This window comes from Nanorana parkeri, unplaced genomic scaffold, assembly GCF_000935625.1.
Source record: "Nanorana parkeri isolate BGI_ZX_2015 unplaced genomic scaffold, ASM93562v1 scaffold661, whole genome shotgun sequence".
Taxonomy (NCBI): domain Eukaryota; kingdom Metazoa; phylum Chordata; class Amphibia; order Anura; family Dicroglossidae; genus Nanorana; species Nanorana parkeri.
Window position 1 is genome coordinate 686,407 of NW_017306929.1, and position 11,712 is coordinate 698,118.

General features: G+C 44.0%; 1 protein-coding gene across 2 annotated transcripts; it reads left to right on the plus strand.

Annotated features, from left to right (window-relative positions):
- Nucleotides 1–554: 554 nt before the first annotated feature.
- On the plus strand, nt 555–10,516 carry TMEM5 (transmembrane protein 5). Of its 2 annotated transcripts, XM_018563391.1 has the most exons (7): nt 555–757; nt 2,508–2,518; nt 4,150–4,320; nt 5,784–5,886; nt 6,511–6,825; nt 8,002–8,172; nt 10,044–10,516. In XM_018563391.1, the coding sequence occupies exons 1-7, from the start codon at nt 609–611 to the stop codon at nt 10,456–10,458; spliced, it is 1,335 nt and encodes a 444-aa protein (XP_018418893.1). In that variant the 5' UTR covers nt 555–608; the 3' UTR covers nt 10,459–10,516. The 2 variants fall into 2 exon arrangements, with proteins under 2 accessions (XP_018418893.1, XP_018418892.1); XM_018563390.1 differs by lacking the exon at nt 2,508–2,518 and having other exon boundaries at nt 555–753; nt 10,044–10,515.
- The last annotated feature ends 1,196 nt before the right edge of the window (nt 10,517–11,712 follow it).

Genomic DNA, 11,712 nt, shown 5'->3' on the forward strand with positions numbered 1-11,712 from the left:
TGCACCTCCCACTCAAAGTTCAGTCACCTGCTTTAGAGCGCGCGATACTGCAATGATGTGTGTTCCATTGCAGTGAGACTTGGGTCGCGAGTTAATAACCAAGGACAAATGTGGGTCCTGAGGTTACACAGGTTGAGAACCATTGCTCTAAATGACCTGTGTTTACATGCATATGCATTTAGCATCCTAACACTTTTACATGTGTTTAGAAGTTCAAATTGGTTCTTAGATGCACCTGACCACAGATAACCAGATGTAGATGCAAGGTGTGAATATACCCATTGGAATTCATTAGCTGCATATAAATGCATTTACAATAGCTCTTTTGAATACTATAGTTGCACATGGTGTGACTGAAGCCGTAATACTATTTTCAGTCAGGACACCGTCACCCCTTTCTATCACTGATTCTTCCAGAAACACACACCGAGCCTTTCACTGACAGCAGAACATCAGCCACACTCCGTGCAACCTATCACAGGAAGTAAAGCAGGATCTCGTCCCTGAGAGCACCTTCGGCCAATCAGGGCGCACGTTCCATGAGTAACGGGAGGGGCGGGGCGTCCCTGCAGGCTCAGGAGGAGGTCATGGAGTGCCATTGAGACAGTATGAGAATCACCCGAAAGAGATTGTGTTATAGCATAGTCTTCCTGTACTGTGTCTTCTCCTTCTACGCCGCCTACAATGTCTTCTTCAAATCACCGCAAGTGTCCCGGGTTCACAGGGTGGTGACCAGGAAGGAGGACAGCAGAGGTAAGTGCAGTGTCTGGAGCTGCTGCTGTACACTATTGTGTCAGGACTGATGTACAGAGACTAGCTTGGATTTTCCAGCCTCCACTGTAATGGGACTGGCCACATTGTGGTGGTCTAAGATCTGCAATTACAGGGTGAAGGTAAGAGATTTAATGTGTGAATTACTGAAAGAGGAACAATAAGAACTCCAGGATTTTTACAAATGGACCCTTGCAGTGAGGCTGACTCTGCACTGCAAGGGTTAACTGCTTGTTTTGGTCTAGAGGTGAAAATAAAGAAGATATAATTCCCTGATCCTCAGTCCTGCAGCAGTCAGCGTTTACCTCTCTTCCCCACCGCTCTGGCAGTGGATTGTCCCTCGGCGTCTTCATATATAATGCAGCTGCATTAGAAGTGATGACATCATGGGTCTTTACGCCGCCGTAGCCTGGGAAGAAGAGGCTGTGGGGACCGGCCTAGCAGCCAAGTGGGGCTGAGGATCAGGTGAGTATGTCTTCATTATTTTTGCTCCCTAGACAAAACGAGCAGTTAACCCTTGCAGTGCAGGGGCAGCCCCACTGCAAGGGGAAACATTCAAAGTCTTGTAGTTCCTCTTCAAGTTGGTTATACACAGAGCAATTTCAGCTGATTCTTAATGAACTGGACAATGCCCGCTCAGTGGGTGGCCCCTTCTGCTGCCTCCTGCCAGACATCCTTTGGTCCTTTGGCTCTCTGCCGTGACAGGGGAGGGACTCGATTCCCCCCGCTCCGATCCTCCAGCGCTGACTGGCGGAACGGATTGGGAAGGGGGCGGGTACAGCTGGCTCTGCCTCTAGATAGGCAGAGTCAGCTGTCAGTCACGCAGCTGGGCGGATCCAGACATAATTGTCGGGATCCGCTTCAGCTGCAGCGTCTTAGTATACCGCGAGCAGTAGCTTGCGGTATACTGCGGCGTCTCAGTATACCGCGAGCTACAGGTATATTGAGCCTGGGCTGACGGAAGGACGCTAGTTTGTGTCCTCCCGTTACCCTAAGGAGAACTATGGGGAAAAGCCTTAACCCCATAGTTCTCCTTTAAGTTGATGTACAGAGACCGGTCAGGGCTCAGAGTGGAGCTACTGGGCAGTAAAGAGCAAGTCATTTGCGCTGATCTTTACTACACAGCAGCAGGGCAGCTTTCAGGTCTGAGCTTGTCAGTTGCTAGGATGCTTGCAGATATTGGCATCCTAGCCACCGATGGCACTTTCCTTTCCCCTATTCAGCTGCTGGCACAATAGCTAGAGAGCTTTTCCCTTACTTCCTGTTGCATCACTGGTACACAAAAGGTACACCGATAGCAATACAACAACTTTTAGTAGACTAGGAATGTACCGAAATTTCAGGCCGCCGAAGCATATCGGCCCGAAGATGGCACTTTTGGCAGAATGTAGAAAGTGCTATCTTTCACTGCGGTGCATCCATCCTATCCTCTCCTCCCCGCTGGACGCTGCTCTGTGTCCTCTCTGACACAGCGCAGTGTCCAGCGGGGGGGAGAAAGAAACTGTCACAGGAGGCCGAGCGGTGTGGGGGAGCGATATGAGCAGCCGGTGTGTCACAAGAGGCCGGGGTCTCCTCCCACACCGCTGCGTTCAGCCTCCTGAGAGCTGTGTGTGGCCAGTGACAGCTGTGAGCACTGTAACAGGAGGCTGAGCTCTCCTCCCACACCACCCCGCTCAGCCTCCTGTGACAGATCAGGAGAGCGGCGGTGTGGAGGCGGAGACAGCTGTCACAGGAAGCCGGGCCGGTGGTGCAGGGGAGGAGTCAGCTCTCCTTCCGGCACTGCTCGCTCAGCCTTATATGACAGCGAGTAAGGATGGAGAGTGGGTACAAGCGCTCAGTGATTGCTGAGTGTTTGTAAATAATTGAGGACATGGTATGTTTACTGTGTCTCCAATTATGACTGAATGGGAAGTGATCTACATCACCGCCTGTTCATTCATGATTGTGGTTATAGAAAACATACTATCGCCAAATGTTATGAATGAACAGCAACACTCAGTATAGAGGATTCCTGTTCAATGATAACAGGGGCTGCAGAAAAAGAGATTGAGGACTCTGTGTCCTCAATCTCTTTTTCTATTTTATAAGGGAAATATCATAACAGTAAAGTAATAAAAATAAAATATTTTTTAAAAAATGTGAAAATATTAGGAAAACAAATGTTTTTGGGTTTCGGCCTGAGTTTTTTTATTTTATTTTTGTTTTGTTTTTTAAAAATTTCATTTCGGTGCACCTCTACTAGGAATGCATTAGAACATCTGAGGTTTTTATGAATGTCTGTGTCCAAGTTTGGGCTGGAGTTCCACTTTAATTAAGCAGTGCAAAGTGCAGTGGTTATGTACATGTTGCACATATTCATTGCATTTTACACTGCCTTACATTCTTCCAGGATGCTAGGTGTTAGAGAGAAACACAGAACAATATATCTGTTTGGAATGTATGTCACAGTTTAATGACAGTAAGATATGTAAGACTATATCAAAAGTGGAGCTCTAAACATAGTTCTTCAGGAAGCAAAGTCCAGGGAATATTCGTGGTTCTAGTGTCAGGGTGTTGTCACTCTGAAGGGACACCGAGATACTGTGTATATCAAAAGATGACTTGCTATTTTCATTTTTTTTAAATAAAGTGTATGTTTTTAGGGAAACTTTCTAGTTTTGGATAGAGTAGGAAAGGGTTAAACCCTCTGTCAAGTTCTTATTTCTGTGTCCCCCATTGGGGAGATTCATCCCTCCTATTTGTCCTAGTGACCATTGTCCCCAAGACAGAAAGTAAGGGAAAAATCACAAATTTAGAGTTGTCCCCAAAACAGGAGTCAAGGCAACTGGACTTGCTGTATTTTTCTTGAAGACGTTTCACTGGTTATCCAACCAGCTTTCTCAATTCAGACACAAATTCTCTGGAAATAAATACGTGAATTTTTGTACAAGTCATTCTGAACTGAGAAAGCTGGTCGTATGACCAGTGAAACGTCTTCAGGAAAAATACAGCAAGTCCAGTTGCCTTCACTTATTTTTTACAGATATACCATGACCTGGATGGATGAGAACCTTCACAGACAAAGCAAAACAGGAGGTGAGGGGAAATCTTCTAATGTGAGGGGACACCTGTTTCAGGGAGAACTGGCTTAAAGGGGAATTCCCTTCACTTTGGGAGATTTTCTCTAATTTCCTGTTGCATTCCTGGAACTGGAAGTTGAGGAAAATGTCCCCAATGGTACACAGACCAGAATTGGTTTCAACCCTTCTCTATTCTACGCAGTAGTAAAAGGTAAAAAGTTATGGCTACACATCATTTTTATTTTGTGTTTTCTCTTTTCGCTATTATAATTCAAAGATATTCATCCTGTTTATAAAACACATTTTCTGTCTATTCTAGGCTCCCGCTACTTGAATAAGGAACAGTGGAATCCTTGGGAAGAAAGTGAAAAGAGCAACAAAGCTCCCCATGTGCAGAAAGTAAAAGAGAAATGGAAAAGCTTATTAATCCACGAATCCCAACAAGAACCTGCTGAGCTACAAGTACAGATATGGAGCAAGGCTGCTATTGGTGGGTGAGATACACATCAAACTATGTCCCTAGGTGGAAAAAACTATGTCCCTAGGTCCAGGCCATTTTTCAGTATTCAGCGCTGCGGTACTTTGACTGACATTTATTCCGTCATGCAACGCTGTACTGAAATTAATTTTATACCCTTTTTTGGGGACAGATAGAGCTTTCTTTTGGTGGTATTTAATCACCACTGGGGGTTTATTTTTTTTGCTATATAGTAATGTCACCTGGGGACCTCGAAAGAAGCTGATGAAGCACAGATCTGCTTCATCAGCTTCTTCTCTCTGGCTATAGCAGCCACATGACTGATAGGTGAATGCGGAAGTGATGTAATACACATCACTTCCGCATTCACAGCACGGAGGGAGATCAGCATTGAAGGAAGATGCTGAACTGCCTCCCATCTTACCTCCTGACGCCCTCCCAAGCCGGTCCCAGGCCGCAGATGGGCTAGCGGATCCCGGGATTGAAGGTGAGGGGTCAGGAGGGGGGGCACTCCAGACTGCGGGATTTGACAGGTCAGAGGGGGGGGGGGGCGCAGGCAAATCGCAACATACAACCGATCAGTGGCTATAGAACCGCTGACCGGTTGTATGTGAAACAGCCGGTAACGGCTGTAAAGAACGGGCACGTTTTTTCTGCCCGCGCATGAAAAAAATGCGGTCTTATGATGGCAACCCGCCAATGTGAGTCTGCCGCCCGTCTGTTTTTTCACAACGGGCGGACGGCAAGTGGTTACAAACCAGCCATAGGCGTAGCCGTTCCTGGAACTAGATGCAGCTGAGGAGCGTAGAACATTCCTATGCTCCTCGATTCCACCTAGTGGCAGGAATGCCATTCAAACTGCATTTGCCCAGTTTATGTGGTAGAAGATTTAGCAATAGAACCCTTAAAGAGATCATGTCCTTTGCCAATGCAAAGCTAAGCAACATGTTCACTTTAAATTAGCCCATTAGGAGCATACATCTTCTCTTCGCTTCCCTGCTGCTCAGTTTAGCTGCAAGAAGTGAATAAAAGTCCTGTGTAAGTTAGAAGTTGTAACTTACTGTACACTGGGCAATGGACTCCCCATCTGACAATGCTGATTGGCCCAGCCCTGTCACATGCTCTACCCATATCCAGAAGTACAAAGAATTTCCTTTTGGCTTCCGGTGCTGAACGATGACAGAGGACGAAGGAAAGGTATTTGTATACTGGTTACACAGAATGGATATCCTCATGTAATGGTGCTTAGGGGAGGCTGTAAGCATAAATGTTGGCTCATTCTGACAGTCACTAGTGGCGCTGGCTGTGAAGAATGAATTAAACCTGATATTTGCATTGTGATGCCTATTCATTTGCCTCCAATGTATCTTGAAATGTGAATTGCCAGTATGGGTTTTAGTATGCAGTAAAGCAGTATAGCAGAGCATATAATGTTACCAAATATATTCATTTACAATATATTGTGTTCTCTATAGGACATTACTTGTGGGAAAATGTTTTTGAAGGACAACTTGAGCCCTCTGATGTCAATGCTCAGTGGAGGGAAGGCAAACTGAAGACAGGAAGAACAGAATTCAGGTAGATGATTAATGTCAAACATTTTTATGACTCATGTTCCAATCTCAAATATATGTGTACATATTTTCAAGCGGGGCTGGGCAAATGCCAAGATCCGTGTAGCCGATTCCACTTTAAAATTCCAGCTGCAACCTAACTTTTGAGGTTTTCTCTAATTGTTGTCAGTGGACCTGAAAAAAATAACCCTGCTGGCTCCTGGATTTCAGATTAATTTGTGCACCCCTGCCAAGCATATGGAGCTTTTAATTATAAACATTGATTGGCAACGGTAGGATTAAGAACTGTCTCTGCACCTACCACACCTGTGCTTAGCATTGTGAGGATTGGTTTCAGTGGTCAAGAGGAAGGAACAGGAAGTGGGTGGGCCAGCTCTTGACCTTGCCAGGAAGTGTCAGAATTTTGCATATTAGAGCTGCCAGGGGCTCTCGTGAAGATATTTAAAGGTATGTATAGGGGCCCTTGTAACCAGTTTAGTGATTAAAGTCAATAAAGATTTCCATTTCTAATCAACTGAGGAGCCCTTATTTGAGTTCATGACATCACATTCTCCTACTGGTAAATTAAGAATATGGAACATCAATTTGTAATATTATTCTAACTTTTATTTTCTTATTTTGTGCATAGTTTTATCACTGGCTCGGCAGTTGCTCCTGGATATTTCCCAGTGGATGCAGTGAATGTTGTTCTTGTTCTGAATGGCAGAGAGGAAGTAAAGATTTCTTTCGCTGCTCAGTGGCTGCAGTACGCACGGGCATTGGTTGAGAATCACAAGCTTCGCCATGTTGCTGTCGTTATGCTGGGAAATGAACAGTGCAATAATGACTGGATCCTTCCATATTTGAAGACGAATGGAGGGTTTGTGGAACTTCTATTTCTCGTCTATGACAGCACTTGGGTTAATGAAGAAAGTATTTTTCAGTGGCCTCTAGGGATTGCAACGTAAGTATGATGTCAATGCTCGTTTATAAATGAGCTCAGATGCATAAAAATAAGAAGCAGTAAGTCCACTTTAAACTGAAATAATCATCTATTGCTGGAGAGGGCATGCTAATTCACACACCAGCTTCTTAAATTGTGATGCAGTTATCCCCATCGCATAGCCCATACACAGGGCCAAATACACCTCACTTGAAATATTGTGAAGTGAGTTGAAGGCACATAGCAGTCTCAATTCACCTCTATGGTGAAGAAAACACACGCGCACGCACACATACCTCCCAGACTGCAGTTTATTAGGACAGCTGTTTTGTCAGCTTATTGCCTGCTGTTCCTAATCTAGAAGCAAGCTATAAATATTGAGTGTATGATTGCTGCTAAACTGATGATCCTATAAAAGGTATATTAATGACTTGGCAGTATACGGTCTAAATCAGTGGTTCTCAACCTGTGTAACCTCGGGACCCACTTTTGCCCTTGGCCATTAAGTTGTGACCCAAGTCGCACTGCGGTACTGCGCATTCTGGTGCGGGTGATCGAAATGTGGGTGGGAGGAGTGTTTTGGATGCCATTCAAATGAATGGCAATGCAACGCACCTCCCACACCAGAACACGTGGTAGGTGCAATTGCGTGGTACAGTGCATTAACACAGTGCATTAACAGTCTCCCTACCTTAGGCGAACTGGAGTGGATCCTCAGCCTGGGGTCCAGTGTGGGCTAGTGCACTGTGACGGAGCTTCATCCATATGTGCGTCGCCAGTCCAGCTCTTTTGCATGCCCTGTAGAGGTGCTGGGAGCCAGAATGTGACATCACTGCAGTCCAGGCACCTCTACAGGACACACAAGGGAGCTGTACCTATGGATGGAGCTCTCTTGCGGCCATAGCGGCAGCCCACTCTGCCTCAAGCATTTACACTCTGTGCTGGGCAGCATATTTTGAATGGCTGCTTGGCGTGAGAAACTGACAGTGCTCTGAAAGGTGGAGGATGAGTAGCCTATCGTCTAGAAAAGTGGAAGGCATGCTGTGACCCACTGAACACGGGGTCGTGACCCACTTTTGGGTCACGACCCACCAGTTGAGAACCAAGGGTCTAAATAATGCTACCCAATGTATGCTTACCCTCTGTTCCTGAATTAATCAAGTCCCAACAACTTTATATCGCATGAACATTTTACAGGTATCGAAATTTTCCAGTTGTTGATCCAACCTGGTCATTGGTTCATGATTCCCGGCCGTACCTGTGCAACTTCCTGGGAACTGTATACAGCAACTCGTCCAGGGAGGTTCTTATGGAGGTTATAAGGAAGGAGGGACTTGATCAGCTTTGTTGGATCTCATCCAGAAATCAGTAAGCTGTCACATTGTGCTTTACTTGTTTACAATCAGTAAATTGCAGTGCATTGTCCTACTTGTTACTTTGTAAAAGTCACACATATTTTCTTTTCTATTATTTATATGCTCACGTTTTGGTCTTTGAAATATGGCACCAAAATAGTTGTTATTTCTGTTCACTAAGTGCAAAAAAATACCTGTTGATCCTGCTAAAAGTCTAGTGAGCTTTTATTTTCCTGTGCACTCACTGACATCGGCAAGCACCATTATCATCCATGCACAGTCCACCACTCCCATATATTGTGGAGATGAGAGCTTCTGTGGTTGTCCTAGGGTGGCTATGACATTCCTCCACAGATACAGGGTGGGCATTGCCATCCTAGGACAGGAAACATGTTAGTGGCAGGTTAATAAAAAGGAACAAAGTCTCAAAAAGAAAAATAATGCAATCACCATATGTAAGGACTGGTAAGCTGCAATATATTAAATTTTTGTTCTTGCATTTTGGTACACATTGGGTGCTTTAATCTCCCAATGTGTACGTTCTAATGGATTTGTAATGGATGTCTGAAATAACCTGGGCAATATGAACAAAATATATGGCAAGAAAATGTTTATTCCTTGTAATGCCATCACGGATTCCATTATCTGGACACAGTTGCACTTTTTTAACTGCATCTGTGCTCTGACTATCCAAGTATTTCCATCTTCTTAACAAGCAGTTATTGTACATTAAATAAACCCAAACTGATTCCTCTAGGTGCATGTACTGTAGAGTAAAGGTGCCCATACACTGCACGATTCTCGTACAATAATCGTGCAGTGTATGGAAGGCATGCGACCGTTTCTACTGTATGGTCGCACGTCTTCTGTCGAACAAGCAGGCTGGAAAACCCGCCGGGAATCGTATGATTCTCGGCGGGTTAGTGGCCTGCTTGTTCGACAGCTGCCGAACATAAGTCTTGCGAGGGTTGTAAAGTGTATGGGCACCTGTATGCATCCTCAAATATCACAACAAAGCCTCTAAAGTCTGTTTTTGTTACTTTACAACAGCTCAGAAACACCTGCTGTGTGTTTATATTTGAGGTCGGGCAAGCTGCCAAGTTTCTGCTCTCAGTAGAAAAGGAGAAAGGAGCAGTGATTTAATTGCCTCTGTTGTGAACTTTAAAGATGAATTTCTACACAAATGCCTGCAGCTACAGAGTTAAATGAGGGTTTGTTTTAGGCCCTCTTTACATCTATACGTTCTGGTACATTGGTACATTGTTTCTATAGAAAGAGCAAGAAAAAAAAGCTTAAACCACCATTTTATTAACACTTGAACTGGGGCTACCCCCTCTGCAAGGGTTGACTGCTCATTTTTGTCTAGGTTAAAAAAAGAAAGTTATACTCGCCTCATCCACTGAGCCGGCCGGCTATTACATCGGTCCTCTGGAGCGTCTCTCCCCATCCGCTGCAGCGGGCTAAGGTTCCTGAGTCGTCATGTTCTATAAACAGTGTATAGGATGTGAGGACACCGAGGGTCATACCGTCGCTGCAGCGGAGTAGGAGAGAGGCTGGAGCGAGTGCTGTGACAGCCGTCGGGCTCTGAGGAACGGGTGGGTATATAATTTTATTGAACCTAGACCAAAAAAAGCGGTTAACCCTTGCATTGTGGGGGTAGCCCCACTGGAAGGGTTAATAGAATTTGTGCCCTGAGTTCTGCTTTAACTTGCATCAAACTGTTTTGAGTAAGGTTCTTTAGACGAAAAAAGATGTCTTCTTCAAAGTAAACCTATTCTGTGAATGAGTTCATATATTACATTATTTTCCCTACTATCAGCAATGGATGAATGAAATGCATTTGATACGAGTATAAGGCATAAACATTTGTGTTTCTTGTAACAGGTGGCAGCCACAGGAGACAAATGAGAGTTTTAAAAGTTACAACGATGCACTGCTCCAGAGTGACCTTACACTAAGCCCAGTAGGAATAAACACAGAGTGCTATAGAATTTATGAGGCTTGCTCTTATGGCTCTGTTCCTGTAGTAGAAGATGTGATGACACCAGGGAATTGTGGAAATTCTTCTGTACACAGCAACACTCCTTTGCGGTTATTAAAGTCATTTGGAGCTCCATTTATTTTCCTTAAGTCTTGGAAAGAGCTTCCCAGTATTCTAGATAACGAAAAGAACATGAGTTTACAAGAGAAGATCCAGAGGAGGAAACGGATTCTAGAATGGTACAGGCAATTTAAATTAAAACTGCAGCGGAGGTTTATTGAAGCTCTTGAGAAGACTTTTCTGCATAGTGATACGTGAAGGATTAAGTGTCAAGAAGTACGATTTGACTTTGTATTATGTTTTTGATGGGCATTGTACTTGCACTGTCGCCCTCTAGTGGTTTATTTCAGAATATACCCAGTGTGTTCCGTCAGTACTCGTTTACAGGGGCCTTGGCACCTTGTTTTTTTTTTTTTTTTTTTGTTTTGTTTTTTTTTAAACATGTTTTTCTTTATTTTGAATTTTGCATAGAATTGTACATAGTATAATGCAGAACATCCAAAAAAGGTGTACAATATAGATGAAACTGTAGCAAACTATGTATGGATATTTACCTAATCAAATCAAAACTCATGTACCCGGATAACAGTCCGGTATGCATTCTAATATTACATAACAGTACACTGACTTTGCCTATGTCTCGACCTAGCCTGTTTATTCAACTCGTAGGTGAACTAGGTCCATGTGCAATAATCTTGCATATCCACTGCGGGACTTCGCAAGTATAACCTTGGTGGTCAGTAGGACAACACGAAGTGTAAGATAAGAGAAATGGTAGGCAGAAGCGCGTTGAGTCTTCTCTAATTTCTCCGATTTGCGAGGCTTGGACCCTTTTTTCCCCCCCATGAGGTACAGAAAAGGGGTCTGGGGAAAGGCAGGGAGAAGAATGGAAGGACAATTATGCCAAAATATAGATTAGATACAGCTTAGGTGTCCGGGTGATGAGGAGCCGAGCTAACACACGTCCTCCATGCTTGGCAGCTCAAGCCACGCCCCGGCACCTTGTTTTTAAACTTCAAACATATTTCTTAATCTCGCTATAAAGCTGCAACTGCAGCTGGGATCTTGTGAATGTGGTTATTTATACATTCTTTACATACCTGTGGATTATTATTTTCATGTAAATAGTATTAAACTGTGAAATCATCACTGTAAAACGGCTTGATGTGTGAAATGCATGAATTTACATTTTCTTTTTTCTCCATTTGTTGTTTTTTTTTTATCTATCAAGAAACTAATTCTTTTAAATTATTTACAGATGTTTGCTTATACAGGACAGTTAAATGCATTGCCTGGTGTGCATCTCCTCCTGTAACTGTGTATAAACATTAATGGTCTGAGATACAGCAGATTACTGGTGCTGCTTATAATCCGCCACTTTTATTTAAAGGAAACTTGTACTTTTGCTTGTTGAGGATGAAATAAAATGTTTGCTGGATGGCCCACCCCCTCAACTGCTGATACTTGTCTTTTAATTCACTCCCTTCCTCCCCCACTCCTATTGCTCTTGCC